This window comes from Xyrauchen texanus, chromosome 6 (genome assembly GCF_025860055.1).
Source record: "Xyrauchen texanus isolate HMW12.3.18 chromosome 6, RBS_HiC_50CHRs, whole genome shotgun sequence".
In the NCBI taxonomy this organism is placed as follows: domain Eukaryota; kingdom Metazoa; phylum Chordata; class Actinopteri; order Cypriniformes; family Catostomidae; genus Xyrauchen; species Xyrauchen texanus.
This window is the reverse complement of record NC_068281.1, coordinates 28,365,936-28,386,914: the sequence shown is the minus strand read 5'-3', so window position 1 is coordinate 28,386,914 and position 20,979 is coordinate 28,365,936. Positions and strand designations below refer to the sequence as shown.

General features: G+C 36.7%; 1 protein-coding gene across 2 annotated transcripts in view; it reads right to left on the bottom strand.

Moving 5' to 3' along the window:
• Positions 1-158: 158 nt before the first annotated feature.
• Positions 159-20,979, bottom strand: part of LOC127644947 (serine/threonine-protein kinase N2-like) — a 34,883-nt gene continuing 14,062 nt past the window's right edge. The window contains exons 4-22 of one of the 2 annotated variants that reach the window (XM_052128403.1): positions 15,520-15,649; positions 14,953-15,098; positions 13,566-13,794; positions 12,837-13,019; positions 12,586-12,695; positions 12,040-12,183; positions 11,745-11,820; positions 6,340-6,499; positions 5,967-6,084; positions 5,518-5,657; positions 5,295-5,379; positions 5,130-5,221; positions 3,606-3,782; positions 3,404-3,466; positions 3,208-3,284; positions 2,985-3,127; positions 2,068-2,175; positions 1,855-1,935; positions 159-1,768 (exon numbers count right to left, since the gene is read on the bottom strand). In XM_052128403.1, the coding sequence (XP_051984363.1) occupies positions 1,565-1,768; positions 1,855-1,935; positions 2,068-2,175; positions 2,985-3,127; positions 3,208-3,284; positions 3,404-3,466; positions 3,606-3,782; positions 5,130-5,221; positions 5,295-5,379; positions 5,518-5,657; positions 5,967-6,084; positions 6,340-6,499; positions 11,745-11,820; positions 12,040-12,183; positions 12,586-12,695; positions 12,837-13,019; positions 13,566-13,794; positions 14,953-15,098; positions 15,520-15,649 (2,466 nt within the window). In that variant the 3' untranslated portion in view covers positions 159-1,564. Of the gene's footprint in view, positions 1,769-1,854; positions 1,936-2,067; positions 2,176-2,984; positions 3,128-3,207; positions 3,285-3,373; positions 3,467-3,605; positions 3,783-5,129; positions 5,222-5,294; positions 5,380-5,517; positions 5,658-5,966; positions 6,085-6,339; positions 6,500-11,744; positions 11,821-12,039; positions 12,184-12,585; positions 12,696-12,836; positions 13,020-13,565; positions 13,795-14,952; positions 15,099-15,519; positions 15,650-20,979 lie in introns of those variants that run through there. The other variant, XR_007970758.1, reaches the window with a different exon arrangement.

The window sequence follows — 20,979 nt, the reverse complement described above, 5'->3', positions numbered from 1 at the left end:
AGTATGACGTAGAAGTTTCTGTTCCTGTTCTCACAGCACAGTCAAACACCAGAGAATCCTTTTAGAAGTAACAATAATAAATTTACATCAGCTCTACAAATTTTGTAAAAAGAGACAAACTTACAATGTTTGTTAATTACATAAACATTTAATTTTGTTTCATTCATAATGGCCAATTTGTTGGCAAAAATTATTGAAATAATTATTAAAAATTATGGTTATTTACATCATTGTCAACTTAAATTTCAAGACTGTGTACCATTGAAACATTTTTCTTTGCATAATGCTCAGACTTAAAATCTTTGTACAGTCCATTTTGTCCACAATTCAGATAAAACATGGATAACTTAGAATGCATAAAGAATTAGTGCTTCCAGCTTAGTGTTTATGTAGTATAGCCTATATAACATGCCTAAAACTAGCATCTACCCCTCCATTTCGATAGCTCCTTACATTAAGGGTCAGGCCTATTTTGTTGAGTATTCTGCTCTGAATGTACTTCAAGACTTTCACAGGTTGGAACATCTAGTTATTAATATATTTAATTTTGACATGTGGTGTCACTTATGGATTCCAGTCTGTTATGCCTCATGTCTAGTAGTTGAGCCACACTAAGTGTTTTGTAAACAAAGACCTATGTATTGGAGGAATTTAAGTAGGCAACTAAGAACAACTCAAATGAGGTAATGTGCCTGCCTGTCACATAGAAATCCACTAAAAGCTTGAGAGATAAACAACTCACTGTATGGAAGATATAGCAAACATTTCATGTTTTAGAGCAATTACATATTGTATATAATTGGAGTTGTAAATATTGTAATTTATATTTTTAGTTTACACTAACTTGCAGTTGCAGGACCATAATAGAATCATACTGTAGGCTACTGGAAGGAGGTGTGTAGACTCTGTTGAATAAAAACATGTAGATACTAAGCCAGTTTTGTAATGGAGGCTAAATTGACATTCTTTGGTGAGATAAAAATATCTGAAAGTGGCTACCTATCATCTCAGTCTATGGCTTTATAACACTGTAACTAGGTACCTTGTAGAAATTTCAAATACATAAAAATAAATGCACATTATTCTTAATCATGACAGTTAATGCATAGCTGATGAAATTCTATGGGCAAGATAAATGTGGTTGTTGCTAACTTCAACAACTTTAGGGGTTGTTTGATGGCACAGACAGAGAGACAAACCAGAAGTAATCAACTCAGACCCTGGAAAGCTTATCAAGTTACATTAAAACAATGCAACGAGTACTATTTTGTACAGTTAAATACCTGTTCAATTGACACAATTTTCGTGATCAGTGCTGATGCTCAATCATTTCTATTAAAATATTTGTTTTTATCCCAGACCTGAATGTGGTGGTAACTAAATACTCAATATTTTTAAATAAAGTTTCTTCATAAAGTAAAAAACTGGAAAGGGTTTTATGATGATCTTACAGTAACACTGAGAATGACAGCTATGACATTGCAAATGAATAAAATTGACTGATTCACATTTTTTGCATGTGTGTGTGTGTGTGTGTGTGAGAGGGAGGAGTGCAGACACATGGCTAACACCAGTCTGCTATATAGTCAAAGTCTGCAAAAAACTCCTGCTCCTCCTGGTTTAATGGCCGGAGTTCTCTGGGCGGCGTCAGCACTGGAGCCTCTGAGGTAAATTCATCATCAAAGTTACTAACGTCGCTGGAACTTTGGATTGTGGGTACAAATGGTGGCTTCACTTTCTTTGCTAATAGACCATCCCAGTCAATATTCTGAGGAAGAAGAAAAAAAAAAAATCAAGGTACAAGTAATAATTTATTCAGAGAGAGATAATATCAGATGATGGTTCTGAACTCACTCGGAAGAACAGATGTTTCTTGACATCCTCTGCATCGCGTTCACCAGCTCCAAGCCGTCGCTCTGGATTCCTTCTTAATAGCTATGGGCAAAATTGGAAAACAATAACAAACGGATAAGACTTCAGACAGATATTTCTACTATATTTGCCTACAAATATTAGTACTAGAAGACCATTTGGTGAGTAAATGGAAAAGTTGCTTTTGGTACAAACCCTTCTCATAACGGAGATGGCCTCAGTTGAGAGAAATCTTGGGTAGCGAACCTCATCATTCACAATGCTGTCAAACACCTCTTCTTCATCATCACCGGGGAATGGAGACTATGGAAACACAAGTCACACAGAATGGCTACAAAAACACGTAACCGTTTTTCCTTTGCAAGATGAACTGATTTATGAATGATCTTGTGGTCACTTTCACACTGAACATTTTCTTGAGTGAATGTGTACCCAAATTTGACTGCCTAAGTCCCCCTGCCCACAATGTTTTTATAAGCTGCGATACATTTGCAAAATGCTTTCCTTTTCAACACTAGAAGCTATTTAAAAGAAAATTTCACCCAAAAATGAACTTACCCTGATGCCATCCCAGATGTGTATGACTGTCTTTCTTCAGCAGAACACAAATGAAGATTTTTAGAAGAAGATAGAGCTCTGTCAGATCCTTATAATGCAAGTAAACAAGTGCCAGCAGTTTGACGGTCCAAAAGTCACATTTAGGCAGCATACAAGTAATCCACATGACTCCAGTCAATCAATTAATTTCTTCTGAAGCTAATCAATGTGTTTATGTAAGAAACAAGTCGATAATTAAATGTTTTTAACTTTCATCCAGGACTCTGATGCGACAGTCATACACATCTGGGATGGTATCAGGGTAAGTAAATAATGAGAGAATTTTCATTTTTGGGTGAACTATTCCTTTAAGCACAGTCGCCAGGTAATATAGCTTGAAATCAGAAAGCATGAAATGGAGAACAATGAACTAAACTTTATGGTCAATAAAACTCAGGTCTACACCAAAAACGCTAGTGTGAAAGCAACATTAGACACACTAACTTTATTTGCCTTGACTAGGATAATGGTTATGAGGTGTTGAAGAAGAAATGATTAAGTGGATGAGCTCTGACCTCCCCGACAAGCATTTCAAAGATGAGCACACCGAGCCCCCACCAGTCCACTGCACGTGTATATGATGTTTCGGTTAAGACCTCTGGAGCCAGAAACTCTGGAGTGCCGCAAAAAGTGCTTGTTCTGTCCTGGTAACCCATTCCTAATACGAAGACAGTATGACATTTGTCTCTGGTGCTTGTACAGCCTTCAGGGAATATAAGAAAGCAAACATTTCCCTACCTTCTTTGCAAAGACCAAAGTCAGCAATCTTGACAAATCCCTCTGTGTCTAGCAGTAAGTTATCCAGCTTCAGATCTCTGCAGAATAGATTTAATCATCCTCAAATTACTGGATTAAAATTACAATGAAAGTGAATACCATTACAGGCGAATACAGTATAGCCTACCACAGAGCCCCAACATTTTTTTCCTTATACCTGTATACAATCTTGTGCTTGTGTAAAAACTGTAATCCCAAGACAACACAAGCTGCATAAAACCTGAAACAACAAAAAAGAAAGAAAAAAAATAAAGCTGAATACACGTTACACTCTGAGAAGTCGTCTGTTGTGTGTCAGAAAAGATCAGGTTGCTGCTGGAGAAACAATACATTGCAGTCCTCATGTGTGTATCACTCACATGGCTCGTGGCTCTGAAAACACATCTGCATGAATGTGCATCATCAGGTCTCCTCCCGCTGCATACTCCATCACAAAACACACATGCTCCTTTGTCTGGAAACATGCAAAAAGATTGACCAAGAACGGGTGTCGTACACTGTTCACAGTCTCAAATATCCTCTTCTCACACATCAAGCTGAATTGAAAACAAAAACAACACAAAAAGCATTAAATAGTGACATTAGTTGATAAGTCTTGCTCTCAAATGATCAGATTGTGGACCCAAAAAGTAGATCAAGTACACTTAAAAATCAATGAATGTCATTGCATTTTATATTCAAACCAACTGACATTTACTTTTAAAGAAAGATCATACACGCATACATAAAGCAAAACAGGTGAAAGAATGTAATTGCAAATATGCCCAAGTAAGTTAAGATAGTTTTGACAAAAGCATGTAGCATCAACTGCAGATTGTTTGCAGAGTTCCTACTTGATATTTTATGTGCCCAACAAGTTCAATATTGAAGCAAAAACACATGCGTCCATTTAATTTGAGCTTTTATTTTGCCGTTTCTGTGTTATTAACGGTAGTTTCTGACCTCCAGATAAGCAGTTTGCTACATGACCCAGTATGATTATTAACACTAGTAAAACTGTGATTTAATTCAATAAATACATCGTCTGTATGTGCTGCGCACTTCAAAGTGCTCTGCTCTCTACACTCAAACGCACGCATGATGATCATGTAGTGTTTTTAGTGTATGAGTGGCTTCACACATTCATTTAGAAGCATGCATCACTTGCAGATTACTATATATGTTTAAATAAATCACATACTTTTGCAATTACATTGTCACACTAGGATATATCGTAATTTTAATTTGTTTAATTGTGCATTAATTCAAACATTAACTGTCATCCGAATAAGTAATATTCCATGATTTCCTGTGTTTTACAGCTAATGCCATTTTTTACAACTAGATTCCGTGATTCTGTACATGTTTTGCCACATATTAGATCTGGTAACCACATTATAAGCTGACTGCGATAATTTAATTATTGAAAACTAATTCACATCCCAAGGTATTAAGGCTGAATCGCCATGTTACTTACCCAGGTTGTGAATTACTTAAAAAAAAGACAAATCTGTGGTCTTACAGTCATTGTTGTCTAAAGTATATAACTTATGTGTTTTTTACTTAGCAATGTTGAAACGAGAAAAAGAAAATATTATTTTATACTAAATCAATACTTAAACAATTTCGTCGGAGAGAAGTAGCGATAACGGCAGATGAGCAGAGAATGTACTATGTGACAGGGATTCTTTAACAAAATATTTTCCAGGACAAATAATTATTTTCCAGGACATTTGATTTTTTTTTTTTCCAAGACTGGAAAACTGCATTGCAAAATTCCAGGAAGCGTGGGAATCCTGACATGGTTTGATATTTTGTTATTAAATGCAATAAAATTCATAGATTGTCTTATGTGTCCAAATACTTCTGGGACCACTGTCCATCAAACAAAGGAGAAGAATCACCTTTCAACCTCATCACGGGTGACAATATCTCCCTTCTTCAGGGCTTTAATGGCAAACATTTCACCTGTAATACTGTATTCGGCAAGTAACACCTGTGGAGAAAAGAAAAGTACTATATGGATTCATAACTGAAAAATTAAAAGGTAAGCACAACCAGTCACCTACTTTTCCAAAATGGCCACGGCCTAACACTGCAACACATTTAAAGTCTTTAAGGCTGAAATGAAATTGTTGTTCGTCCTCCTCTTCCCTAAAAAAGAAAAATATATAATAATATTTGTAGCAACCTAGATTATGTGTACATAATTTTTATACATATATACATATATACATACATACATGCATACATGCATACATATATACATATACATTAAATTAAATATTGCACCTTATATCTGCGTTTGTTTGGACAGCTATGAATTGTAATTGTGGTGATGGCTTTGTCTCATGTTCCACAACATCTTCAAGATCAGACTGAACAATGATGCTGTTCCTATCATTTCGAAAGTCGAATGTGGTCAAGGTGTCCTGCAGAAGTAAGAAAAATATGCCTTTCTTACGCCACTAGTTTCAATTCAGCCATTTATACAAGATGAGATGGAATAGTACGTTATCTTTATGCTAAATGAGGGTAAGGGTAAAGGGATTTCCTTTTCTTTTAAAATATAAAGGAGAAGATGAGAGAATAGACATGAATTACATGTCTGCTTAAGATCTTTATACTTGGAGTTTAAAGAAGTCTTTAACTGTACACGTCCTTTCCAGGAAACAGATGGTATCAATACAGATAACTGCACTGCTTATCTATACAGCAACCACATGAGTGTGTAATCTTACCTGTACTCTGTCTTTCTTGGTGACCTTGTCCTCAGGCAGAGCTTCTCTAAAACTAACAGGAGAGTAGTGCTTTGGTGTAGCATCTTTGTCAAAGTTTAGTTTTGTCACTATTGGGTCACTATAGAGGACATACAAACACAAACAACAAAATCAAAGCCCCCATCTTCAAAAATTGGCATTAAACATTGTGTCCAAACCAGACACAATGCAGAAGATTCCAACGTCAAACAATTTGTCTGTTCGCACTGAACAAGATAGTGCTGCGTAACCTAGCCCAAGCCAGCAAATAACCTTTTATCACTTGTCATGCTTGGTTAAGGCATGGTGTAAGTGTGCATGCTTACAAATGTATGGGTGTTGTGTATGTTCATACCTCTTCAAAACAGGGGTTCCTGGATTACTACTGTGGCCAGTCTCAGCTGCCAGCTCTGCTACTTGTGGACTAAATGAGTTATTCGGTGAGGGAATGGCTCTCCTCACCAGCCGGCCCCAGGTCTCAATGCTCATCTGAGGTGCCTGCAGGAATGTTCTCCCTATAGACACACAAGAGCAGCCATCAGATCAATCCAAGAGCATGAAGAGGAAACACAATGAACTGACGCCTATACAACTCTTCACTTAGACACTTAGACTCGGGTAGTATAATCAAAGCGGTTACAAAAGAAAATCTCTCAACTTGAAGCAAATGCTTTTTCACAAAAGAAAGCTGCCAGAATCTGTAGGTGGTGTGCAGATCTGGGCCTAAATAAAAGGTCTGCTGAGAGGCTGGAAGACATCACAATTTTGGCCCATTTTCAAGGTGTTCAAATCATCTGCTTAATTTCAACATCTGCTCTTACAGGGGTAATATTGATCACATTTTCCTTGATGTTTTGTAATAAAACAGTTTGAAGTACCATGTAAATATGCTATAACATTCAGAACTCGCTCCTTAGTTAAAAAAAAGACTATCTACTAAAACTACACTGCAAAAATAACCTTTTCTGAAATGTGTGCTTTTGTGACATCACAAGAATAAATACATTAACACACGGCCACCCACATTTACACATCAAGAACACATATTTGGGCTATATTGTTACCCGTTTCACATGTGAAAATGTGTTTACATAGATGTTTTAAAAGTACAGTAACAAAAAATGACTCATTTATTCGAAGGGTCAGAGAGAAGTTCGAAAATGATCAACACAAACTAATTTTCAGCTGTTTTGGTCCAAGAAACCTTAATGGAATAGTTAAAAAACAAACAAAAAAATAAATTATGCTTTGAATTTAGTTTTTTAATTTAAAAAAATAAAATAAAATAGGCAAAAAAACTGAAAAAGGCAACCTGCGCTGTCACGGGTTAGGGTAGGTAGTGCACATTAGGATAGGGAAGGGTTAGGCAAGGCCGTTTCTAGTCATAGGTGAACTAGGTGGTCGCCTAGGGTGCCACCTGCTGGGAGGGCACCAAAGAGGAGGCCTAGGGCGCCAGAATGGTCTGAAACAACCCTGGGTTTAGGCTCAAGTTTGTGCGGGGGAATGCATTCTGTTTGGGGGAACGGTGTCTGACCGTAACATTCTCCGCTGTCAGAATGCGTTCCCCCATACAGATCTGCTAGGGGGAAACAGATTTCGACACAACACCGGCCTCAATGAAACCCATCAGAATAAAGGCCTGTTCACACCAAGTTCACTCAGAACAATCTTTTGTACAGTAAATGCATTTCTATGGCACTATGCACATCGGGTACAACAAATCATTCACCGAAAAAGTTTTTTGTTATTTTACGGAGAGTGTTCAGCTTTTCTTCTCCTTCAGACTGCGATGAAAACTAACTGAACAATGAGATACAAGCTTTTTGTCAGTCGCTGCAGCTGCTCAATCCAGCGTGTTGGTGGTGCTAATCAACCGGCATACTTGCATGAAACCTTTGTACTGCAAAAATAAACCTGTTCTGTTTTTGAAAGTCTGCTTATGGTTTTTGTGTCTTAATGCACATTATTTAATATGTATATCCATGTGCCTGTTATATTCTCATGGCATTAAATATAGCAGCGAGGCTTGGCAATTCGTTTGCACTGAGCTTGTAGAAAATCCCCGGAAGAGACTCTTTACATGCTATGTACTGTAAACAAATGAATTGCAGATCCAAGCTGCTATTTGTATTGCAAGGATAATATAATAAAATATTGCAATCATATTAATAAAGACAAGGAGCCAAGATATTTATTTATATTATTTTAATATATTCTGGATCATTTTATATACCTGTTATTCTTAATGTACATGATTCTACATGTATTTATATCACTGTACCTTGTGTTATATTATCTAGACATTAAGGTGCTGTTGCACTACACTTTGCGCTCCATTCACTCCCTTTCAAATGCATCCGAATGCAGCAAAAAGGAAACATAAGCTCATGCGAAGGAAATTCGTACTACGCTGCGTACCTTTTCTTCATTTAGTACAAAACACTTTTGTAAACTCCATTGATGGTTTATGCGAACTCCCATCCCTTATATTTAATGGTAATTTATGATTTTTGGAGCAAAACAACAGAGCGCCTGTGACAGTGGATTTTGTAGTTGTAGAGAATAGCCACACATGTGTATCAGAAAAAAATGCATACTTGCAGATTTGTTTTCTCTCCCACAAACACAACTCAACAGTTACACCTTCTCAAATTCTTCATTGCAGGTGCACAAATCCTTTTCTACGAATCACAAATTAAGAAACTCATACGCTCACATTTTTGCTACAGTTGTTGCAGTAAATATGGTGCAAAACACATTCACACACTCGCAGCAAAAAATGTGAAGTCACAGACAAATTTTGCTCTTCCACAAATCAATATGTGAATTCATCCAATGAAAGTCGCACACTTGTAGGATATTTTCTCATGAATTTTTTTTTTCTTGGATATTTTTCTAGCACAATCACAAGTACATAACTACAACTGCTTGAATCTGCTGCTACGAGTCTCAAACACTGTTTTTCGCTTGCAAATGACAAGTTTCACATGCTCTCACTTTTGCACCACATATCTGTGTAAAATGTGGAGCAAAAGTGATTTGTGCATCTGTAGAGGCAGTGGGGGGAACTGTTCAGAGATCAGAGAATTCTGGCCAATTAGAAGAGCTAGTTTGGGGGCCTATTTTTATTATTATTATTTTTTGATTAATGCTTGAACAACAATAACATTGCCAAGGGAATAAATACAAATACACAAACACAAAATAAAACGATACATAATTTAGCAGATAGCAGAGGAGACATTTGTACATTTGTTTTTGTCTATTGTGTCTTCCTGAGCCAAAGTAAAAAAAATAATCTTCAAAAACTATTTTTTTTCGAAGAGAGAGAGATTTTTTTTTTTTATGACAAATGTTTATTTTGATGAGAGAATTTTTTTTTTTACCCAATTTATATTAAAAAAGAAAATCACCATTTTATTTTCCACCTTGTGGTTCAGGACTTCTATAATATTAACATATTTGTTTGTATATTTGCATTGTCCAATAATAATAAAAAAATATAAAAACTATTCTGTGTACCAAAGTTCAAGTTTGGGGAACTCTGAACCGTGAATACGTATGACAAGGGGACGTGCGACCCATTAGACTGAAACATCGCAAGCTGACCTATTGGCTCAATTCAATGTGAAAAGATACTTATTGCAAAACTGCGAGATTTATTGTTGCACGGAAATGTGTAGACAATGCATTTGAACATTTTTTTATATAATATAATTTTTTTGTTTTTTTAGATCTATTAAGGCAACCAGACAATGAATTTATCTGACAGCCCACCAACTGAATGCAGACAAATATACAATGATGTAGCTTGAATACAAGAATACACTGTTGTGCTGCAAATTATGAAAAATGTGTCTAAATGTATAATACAGGTGAAGTGGGATGCATAGGTTTTTGTACGTGATATTTCTACATTTTCCTGTCTATAGTGTTCAGGAGATCTGTAGTTATTTAGAATATATACAACAGTTAGTTCCGGTCCTCGAATCTGATTGGCCACTGACACCATCAGCACTCCAATACTTCACTGTTTGTATCAATCCACTTGTGTTCGTTCTGATCTAAACTAAAGAGTAACAGGAGTGCATGTGTGTTAAGAGCTTATGTTTGTCTTTTTTTTTTTCACATTACATATGTTAGCCAGCAGGTGGTGGCAAAAGATACATTTTGTGTGTAAAATGAGCCAGTTAGGTGACGTGAAGTGAATCCATGTTTACATACAACAGCTCTTCCTGATCGCTTACTACACTTCTAAAGTTATGAAATAGCTTTAAACGGCTTTAAACTTGTAACTTCAGCATTACGGCTCATCACAACTGAGAGATACAACAGACTGATTAATTACACAATGGGTGCTCTTTAAAACGTCGGAGGACATTGTGGCTTCTATAGTGATCTACTCTTGTGCACCGGCTACCTCGAAATAGGGAGAAATACCCCTGCTTGGATGCTATTTTTCCACTGAGAAAGCTGATCTTCAGAAAGCTGTAAGCATCTCTGCTTGGGTGTGGCAACAGGTGATCGCACATGCTCTCTCTCTCACTCACACACACACACACACACACACACACACACACACACACACACACACACACACACACACACACACACACACATCCTTGTTTTTTCAATAACAAAAATCTGATCCGCCATGTAAGAAAGTAGTTCCACGTGCAAACGCGTTTTTTATGACCGTACTCAGTTTTTCCGAATTTAAAAAATTTACTTGTTCATTGAACTGTTGTAAATAAGCAATATCACACTCACAATCGTGGCTTTATGGCCCTAACGGAATACATGTAACGGGATTACGTATTTAAAATACAAAATATAAGTAACTGTATTCCACTACAGTTACAATTTAAATAATTGGTAATTAGAATACAGTTACATTCAAGAAGTATTTTGATTACTAATGAGATTACTTTGAATTTTATTGTCATTTGTTTCATTTAATATTTAGTTCATTGGTCCAGATGGAAAACATTTACACATATAAATAATTTGATCCAAACTGTATTTGAACAGCAGTGAAACACTTTCTTATGATGTATTACATTCATACAAGCAGACAGAGAAGTAAGATTGAAGTAAGTTTGGAGCAGAAGAAATAGAAATAAACCTTGTGTAAATTGTCAGCTTTATGCTAAGCTAAAATGCTATTTCTAGCCATTTTACATGCACATGTCACCAGGCATGATTTTTTATCAAGAAAATTCACATTAGATCATAATTTCTTTTTTCTAGTAAGACCTTTGATATTAGGGCAAATAATTTTCATATTGTTTTCCTGTAAAAATATGTAAAAATCCTTAAAACAAGCTAAATTTAATTTATCTTGTTTTAGAAACAACACTGCACGAGATATTTAGGTTTTCAGAGAATGTATTTTTAACATGTGTATTTTGTCTTACTGTACTGGGAGAGTTTTTATAGTCAAAACAAGTGAAAATATCTACCAGTGCTGAAGAAGTAATCCAAAGTATTTAGTATATGTTACTGACCTTGAGTAATCAACGGAATATGTTACAAATTACATTTTACAGCATGTAATCTGTAGTGGAATACATTTCAAAAGTAACCCTCCCAACCCTGTGGATGGCACGAGGGTGAGTAAATGATGAGAGGTTTTTTTAATTTTGGGTAAACTACTCCTATAAAGCAATAAAAAAAAAAATCATTGATTTACCAAAAAAAACAACTCAACCAAACAGACTACTTCCAAAGCTTACAAACATCATTTAGAAATGCCCTCACCTTGTTGCTTTGAAAAAATCTTCTTCTGCCTTTGGAGTTTAGTTCTCCGCTCAATGACAGGATTAAAAAAGGTAACCTGTAATACAAACATGGCTTTTAGATCACGCTCTAAAAAATAATCAAATGTCACTTGAGGGGACTACTTGGCTCAGGTTGGGAAAACCTGCTTGAGGGTTTAATGGGCCACTGAGCATGAGGAATTCCTCTTTGATTTTCTCACAGTTCTCTAGGCTGCTAATCAGAGGCCTCTTTGTGGAAACATACTGATTGGTGAGAGACAATATTGTAAAGGTACCTCTGCAAATAGAGTCCCTTGTGGCTCAAGGTAAAGGCACATTCCATGGCGCTGGTTGTCCAGGAAGTCCTCCAGTCGAAGGAATTTCACTGCACAAAGAGACCGCCAATCTCTCCAATACACGGAGATCTCCAGCTCCCGAGACTATGGTACACACAAACATTTACTGTAGGATATTCAAACACCCAGTACTGACATGAATGGATCATGTGTAAATAAACTAAAGCTGAAGTGTTTCATTTTGTCACTACATGGATTGTTGTGGTTTTTAAAAAAGGTCTGCCATTAGTCAGGAAAAAATATATTCAAGCTCAAAGCTCATGCCATTGGTTGAGCCAATGACAGCCTATGTCAGGTTGGTCAGAATCCTCCAACAAAGCAATGATTTGATAGCACCACAGAGCAACAGTGTTTACAGTCTTCAGGAAGTCAACCTACTAATGGCTTACTTACTGCATGGTCAGCGCTGCATTTTAAACGGAAGTATTTTAACACCGAAAAAATTACACACTTCAGTTTTAACTTAAAATGAAAGCCAAAATGTACCCGATCTAGCTCTAATGTAAACTTCTGGTCCCACGACTGATTGCTGACAGGTTTCCAACTGGTCTGTCCAACTACTGTGTTGTCAAGCTTCAGAACAGCACTAATCTCATCTGGACACAAATAGAAAAAATATTTCTGAAAACAATTAAGCCCTCAATTGACACAATAATTTTGCCTGATTAACTGTGTTATGACAAAAAGAAAGGCTTGAGGAGAACCGATTTGTAGGCAAGTACTTAGAAGCACTCAACTGGATAAGTCGTCAGTTTTGGAGAGATTTCGAATGCTGGTTCCTCTGCGGTTCCCACGGCTCATGAAAGAAGAGCGTGTTTCACTGGGGCTCCAGCCTGGCAGCGGCACCGATGTGGCTTTAGACCGGCCTGGAACATTTTCTAAAAGGTCCTGGCATCCCATCAGTCGAACCTCTAACTTACCTAATTTAAGACAATAGAAGTCGCCATTAACATAGTTTTATGCAGCTGCAGCTCTATCAGGACTCAACTATTTGAATGTCTGCTGCTAGCCAGTGGTTGACATTTTTACTTGATTTGACAATATTTTTACTGGCCACAAATATGATAAACAGCTATTTTTATAGCAACAATTTAGCAAAAAAAAACTGTTGCTATAAAAATTATATAATGACTATAATTATAATTTTGAATGCATTCTCACTGAAGCTTCCAAGACTATTTTGTGAAATCCAAGACAGATAATGTTACATTGGGGGACAACAATGTTCAATACATCACAAAAATCCAAATGTTTAAGTTTGCACGGCATAAAAACACATGCACATGATCAACTAATTTAAGTTGAAGTGAAAACACCACACTGGCCCAGTAGGGGAAGTGACAGTTCTGTCAATTGGTCTTAAACTCTCTCTCACCAGCCATGGGCCATCCTTACCGTTAAACCCTGTTCATTTAACACTTAAGTACCATGTTAAGCCAATTCTGAAGGAATTAGGTCTTGGTCACCTGTGAGTGCCGCTGGCTTGGTGCTGCACTGGTTCTTCACAGTGCTGTGTTGGTTCTGTGTGGATACGAAGCTCTGGCGGGGACTGAGAGCAGGAGAGGACATAAGGGATAACTCCTCCATGATCAGAGTGCTCTTGGGGTGGTTCTTGGGAAGCTCATTGAGTCTCTGCTCCAGGGAATACTTCAATAGATCCAGCTTCTGATTGGACTCATTGAATCTGGCTTGGGCCTGGATAACACAGTATTACAACATAGGACGAATTAATGGAAATTACATAAAAGCATAGATGTGAAATTGGGTACTTTTGTTTACAGATGCTAAGATTACAACTAAGGTATTGAAGTGGCATTCGTTACTAGCTTTTTATTATTTATTTCATTCATTTCTGGCTTGCATGCTGTCAGAAATTAAGGGGGGCTTGGGAAATAGAAATCAAATGGACCAATGTGTAAATGTTAAAATACTGTTTCTGTCGATATAGCCACAAAAAAATTTTTTTTTGATAAAATCACTTACTAACTTTTTCTGTGTAAAGTTAAGTCCAATTTTACAACTTTGTTGCAATGACGACGTAACATTTTAAACCCTGCAATCCCAGTAATTTAGTAGTCCGCCTCAAAAACAACGATTTAAACAACTTTACAGCTCTCATACTACAGAAAGTACAAATACAACAGAAGAATTAATGCAAGCGTTTTAAACCCTCCAACAATTGGCCACATTCACTTCCATTGTAAGTGCCACACTGTTACCCAGATTTTTTTCCAAATAAAATTTTGTGGTAATTAACATTTTGCCACAAATGCTGTCGATTGATCTAAACTTGTATTGAACCCAGAATTTCCCTTTAAAATGTGCAGGTTGAAAATGTCCTCATAATAAATGTGTTATTCATTACATCTAGTACAGTTCTTAGTATTCTATTCTATGCCCAGCTATCATTTTATCTCTTCTTATTGTTAATGAACTGGTTAAATTAAAGTTTTTAACCTGAAAGGATGACACAGTATATTTTTAGAAAATAGTTAGAAAAAAATTGCTGAGAATTAAATGTTTTATTTATTTTATTTATTATTAATTTTGTTAATTTCTGACACTTGTAAACAGCAAAAAAAGAATCTTGCAGAAAACTGTTGTTAGCCAATAAGAAGACTATGAGGTGAGAGCAGGATTTTTGAAAGAGGGAATGTGGTCTAATACCAGTGCTATGTGTGGCAGAAGTTAGCAAAATGGCTAACATTGATTACAGCACTTTAAAATATCCAAAAATCCAAAAAAAGACAGACAGCACTTTGCTCCACATGTCAAACCTTCAAGGAAACAGAGTGCCACAGTCCAGAAGAATCCCAAAAAGTTCAGTTTTGATGATTATGCAGTTGAATATACCTCAGAGTGAGCCCTCTTCTCAGTCAGTTTGCCAGAGCCCAGCAGCTTCATGACATTCTTGGCCCCCTCAGCCACAGCGTACTCTATCCGCGTGTGATGGCAGAGTTCTTCCACCCGCAGGTCCAGTGGACTGATGATGGGCTTGGCTGCACAAACACCACCAGACAAATAACAAACTGTTACAATACAGATAATTTCGTAGAACATATATACAGTGGGTACGGAAAGTATTCAGACCCCCTTAAATTTTTCACTCTTTGTTATATTGCAGCCATTTGCTAAAATCATTTAAGTTCATTTTTTTCCTCATTTAAGTTCATTTTTTTTCCTCATTATTGTACACACAGCACCCCATATTGACAGAAAAACACAGAATTGTTGACATTTTTGCACATTTATTAAAAAAGAAAAACTGAAATATCACATGGTCCTAAGTACACATGGCTGCAATATAACAAAGAGTGAAAAATGTAAGGGGGTCTGAATACTTTCCATACTCCACTGTATATATATATATATATATATATATATATATATATATATATATATACAAAGTTTGAGCATTACCAATGACATCATTGTTGTCAAAGCTGAGTTCGCTGGTTTGGCTGGCTTTGAGGATCTGCATTCTGATGAACTCAATCTTGGTTTTGCTGTCTTGGAGCATCTGCTGTGCTGTTGCAAGCAGTTTTCTGTCCTAGAATGCAATGTTTATGTTGAAATTAACATTAACCAAGATTAATAAATGCTGTAAAATATTGTTCATTGTTAGTTCATGTTAACTAATGCAGTTAACTAATGTCAACAAATGGAACCTTATTGTAAAGTGTTACCAAATCAAGTCTTAACCACAAAAGGGCGCATGCAAACATAAAGACACAAACACAGATTTTAAGTGGTGGAATATAGACTGACAAGAAATTCTCTTATAACTAAAGTCCGTTATTATCATTTTTATACCTGTTTATGACAAATTCTGTAGACCATTTGTAATACTATTTTTAATGTTGGTACTTGCACTTTTGTGCAAGCTGGTCAAATGGTAATCAAGCTCCCTCCAAATTCCACCAAATTCCAGGGTTACCGTGCTGACATTGTGTGAGACAAAGTTGTTGTTTCCTAGTTGACATCAGCCCTTGCTTAATTTCCCATAGGGCTGCCTATGCTGCAGAGCTCACATCCTGACGCCACGTTTGTGGGTGTGCGTTTATGTGGGTTTGTTGAGCCACAGGGGCGAGCTCACAGTCAGGCTGCTCCTGTGGCCAAACCTCTCAACCACGCCACAGTAGTTGCATTTTTAACATGTCATTAAAAGTGAGGTAGCAGTACTGGGCCTCTGTTTCTAATGGAGTAAATTAAAATCGATACTTTTGACCATTTAACCTCTAGAGTCTAGAGAAAAACCAATCTCTCTCCATCAGTCTAGACTGAGACTTAAAAGTATACTCATATATTTTTTGCATATGTTGTGATGGCCGATATAGCATACATTAAATTGAAAATTCTGGAAGAATTTTAATTTTGTCATCATTTACTAATCTTCAAGTTGTTTCAAATCAGAATGAGTGATTTAGTCAACATTCACATAATTGTTTTGGAAAAAAATTATGCAATGAAAATGAATGGTGATTGATGCTAACATTCTGCCTAACATCTGTCATTATGTGTTCCAGTCTTATGAGTTTGTAACAAAATGACTAAGTGATAAACCTTTTTTTTTAATGAACTACACCTTAAGGGTAAAACTTTTTAATGAGGAAATCAATTATTGCACCCTTTTGCACTGAAGGCACAAGAAAAAAATTAGCAAGTCAAAGCCAATGCAGTTGAAGTGTTGATAGGGGCTTTTGTGGCTGTGAGACCCCAGCTAGTTAGAAGGGTTTTACCTGATTCCCAGATAAACTGAAATTTCCATTATAAGCTCATTTACATGGATACCAGAAAGCTGTTCATTGTCAGGGGGATACACTCTAACCACTGCACCACTGGTGTAAATGATGAACATGGCGCCTGAGGACATCTGTGTTTCTTTTTTCTTTTACTTTGCATTTTTCCAGATGTCCCACAGTTGTTGCCGTATTTGTTTAAAAACTTTCCAACGAGACCTGCCACGGCATTACTTTGCAAAGTGGGATACCCCCAGTGCACTTGAGCGCAAACACACATGCACACTCTCTGAAAACCTGTAAGAATGTTGCTAATGTGTTTACATGGCCACATAAGCTGCGTTCTCTGCTGCCTGATCTCACAGTGAAATCGGATACAAGACGTTGACTTTTCTTTAGCTGAAATTGGTCTGTGCTTACTGAAATTTGAAACTCTGCACCCCCCCCCCCCCAGTGGCCAAAGTGGTGTGTTGCTAGGCGTATGGGCATGTATAAGCTCCATTTTCCAAGTGAAATGTCCACGGAGGGGCGCCAAAGCGAGTTGTGGTGATGATATTCCGGACATTATTCAAAAGGAATTGCAAATTGTATTTGCAATTGCATTTTCAATTTGTGGACGCATAAATTGCAAATCGCGCATTACCGTTTGCATTTTCGTTTAAGCGAACGCACAGTGACTGCCAGATTTCAAATGGAAAAGCAAAGTCCGTTTGCAACTGTGTTTCCCATATCTTATGAGTTTTGGCCCTGTCATATTTAAATAGCAATTTCAATTACCACGTCTGCTTTTTCACTTTCTCAGCATCGCGTATGTGGCCAGCCAAAACTCAAGTGGAATACTAATTCCCTTAGTATTTCCATTTCCGATGCCTTACACAGAAACCTGTCAATCAGTGTCAAGGGTGGGATTATGCTATGGGGCCTGTTTGTCTTGGGAAGTGACATCACTCACAGTCTATCAGGATTAATAATTAGCACTACACTTTATTCATCTATAATCTCACACTGGACTGTCAACATATTCTCCTCAATATACTACTTTATATATATATATATATATATTTCATATACTCCTACTTATTGTATTGTATATTGTGTTTATTGTTTACTGTACATTGTATATGTGTTGTGTAAGTATGTGTACATCTGATTTGTAAATTGTTTTGTGTAAGTATGTGTACATTTGATATGTAAATTGTGTTGTGTAAGTATGTTGTTTACTGTAATTGGTATATGTCTCGTCACTGTCATGACTGCTATGTTGCTCGGAACTGCACACAAGAATTTCACATACTGTTGCACTTGTGTACATGGTAGTATGACAATAAAGTGATTTGATTTGATTTGATAAATCGGCGTCTGTTCAGGGCATCACCTCTTGACCGTGGACTGTGAGTGACGTCACTTCCCAAGACAAACACGCCCCATAGCATAATCCAACCCTTGACCCTGATTGACAGGTTTCTGTGTAAGGTATCGGAAATGGAAATACTAAGGGAATTAGTATTCCACTTGAGTATTAGAAAATCAGTTATTTTGAATTCTTATAATAAAGATGGCTTAAATTTCATTGATTTTGATTCTCTTAACAATACCTTAAAAATTAATTGGCTTAAACGTTTCCTTCACGATCAATCTTCTATTTGGAGTATAATCCCAAGATATATTTTTTCTCAATTAGGAGGTATACATTTTCTTTTAATGTGCAATTATTCAATTAGTAAACTTCCTGTCAAACCTTCCAATTATCATCAGCAGATGCTTATGGCTTGGAAACTTATTTACAAGCATTTTTTCTCGCCACACAATTTTTTAATTTGGAACAACTGTAATATTCTTCATAAGAGGAAATCTTTATTTCTTGAAAACTGGTTCAATAATGGGGTGATATTAGTAAACCAGCTATTTGATAGTGAAGGTAATTTATTTAATTATTCCGATTTTGTTTCAGGATACCAATTCCCAGTATCTAGTAAAGAATTTAATATAGTTTTCAAGGCCATCTCTTTGGAAATCTGTATGCTGTTTAGAAACAATAATAGTGCTACAGTGACTTCTGTTTCTCCCCTAGCCCTGAATCTACTGTGGTTGGTTCTGTTTGTTTTTCAATACATAAATCCAATTATAAAATTAGGTCATTATTTTTGGACCCTGTTACTTCAATTCCTTCCTCCATTTCTTATTGGAATAACCTTTTTGATGATATTAAATGGTCATATGTTTGGTCACTTCCTCAGAAATTCTTTCTAACTAATAAAGTTAAAGAAATATCCTATAAAATTATTCATAGATTTTATCCAGTTAAATACTTTTTAAAGAAATTTAGAAATGATATTGATACTTCCTGCTCTTTTGTGAAGCCTCCTCTGAAACTGTTGATCATTTGTTTTGGGAATGTCTTTTTACTCGGTCTTTCTGGAACAATATTGATGCTCTGATTGTCCAAAAGGTTTTATGTAACTTTTCTTTATCATATAGACACATTCTTTTTGGATTTTATGTTAAAGACAAGAATCTAATTAATGCATGTTTTTGTATAAACCTTCTTTTATATATTGGAAAGTTTCATATCCATAAATGTAAATATATGAAAAGTAAACCCCACTTTAGCTTTTTCAAAGAAGAATTGAAGATGTATTTAAATACAATTTCAACTTCTGTTAACAAGAAAGCAATGAAAACGTCCAGAATTAGTGCCATGTTTAATATTCTCTCTTAATGTTTTTTTCTTTTGTGCCCTCTTCTTCTTTTTTTTTTCTTTCTTCTCTTACTCTCTTTTCTTTTTAGACTATTGTTGAATATATTTAAATTTCTTTCACATTTCCTCTCTTAATGTATTCTGAACCATAATTTCTCTTTTGTTTTGAAAGATTGTTTATATTTCTTGTATGTATCGTCTTGTTCTGTTTGTTAATATTGCAATAAAAAAAAAAAAAAAAAAAAATAGTATTCCATTTGAGTTTTGGTTGGCTACATACACGACGCTGAGAAAGTGAAAAAGCAGACGTGGTAATTGAAATTGCTATTTAAATATGACAGGGCCAAAACTCGTAAGATATGGGAAACACAGTTGCAAACGGACTTTGCTTTTCCATTTGAAATCTGGCAGTCACTGTGCGTTCGCTTAAACGAAAATGCAAACCGTAATGCGCGATTTGCAATTGCGTTTGGATTATGTCACATTTTATGCGTCCACAAATTGAAAACGCAATTGCAAATACAATTTGCAATTCCTTTTGAATAATGTCCGGAATATCATTCCATACCTAACCATAAGTGAAGTAAAAATGTAATGCAAGTGGGGAAAACTGCAAACTCTTAATCGTACTCATCACTGATTATGCAAATGTGATTACTTCTGGTTTCAATGCAGGATCAGAACCTGGATCTCCCACGCTGCTGACGCAATGCGCTTCCAGTTGTGCCACAGGGAAAGGCAAGCACATTGGAGCCGATGCGAACCTGTCTGATCGGAGACTGATCTTGTTGGTTGGTCAGCGTTAAGTGACTGTTCTCTTACGATGAGGTTCTCTCGTATTGCGTAAGCTAGCTTATGCTACGGGAAAGATTCATCTTTTCTGAGATATTGAAGCCAAAAAATTATCCTTAATTTTGTATCCATTGTCAACGCAGTGCGGCAGCTGCAGACCTTGAGCGGGCTAGCTAGCGAGCTCATTGGTTGCTCTGCGGCAACTGCTGCAGCCTATAGACGAGCTTGGGCGAACTCGCATCCAATGAGAGGCGTCCGTGCGCTCACTGCATCAAAGCCCGCCAAAAAGGGCGTGACTAGAGTGCATATAAGCGTAGTTCGTAGGCTGGAACCCTGATTTTCATCTCTTCAGCGAAGCTCTTCGCATCTCTGAACTGGAAGCCGCGTCGCCGTTCGAGGGGCATCTAGCAAGCGTGGACAGCGCTCGAAGAAGCCGGCCGTCTTCGCCACCTTCAGCCATCCTGCGAGCTACACCATCCGGCAACATATCCTTTTTTAGAGCAAGCTAAGTTCCTCAGCGAACTTCACAAAAGAGTATCGAGCGTCTTTTTAAAGATGCCTCGCACTTCCTGCGGCTCATGCCGCGCTCCTCTCAGCGCCGGAGACCGACACATAATCTGCGCTCTCTGCCTGGGACTGGGGCATGCAGAG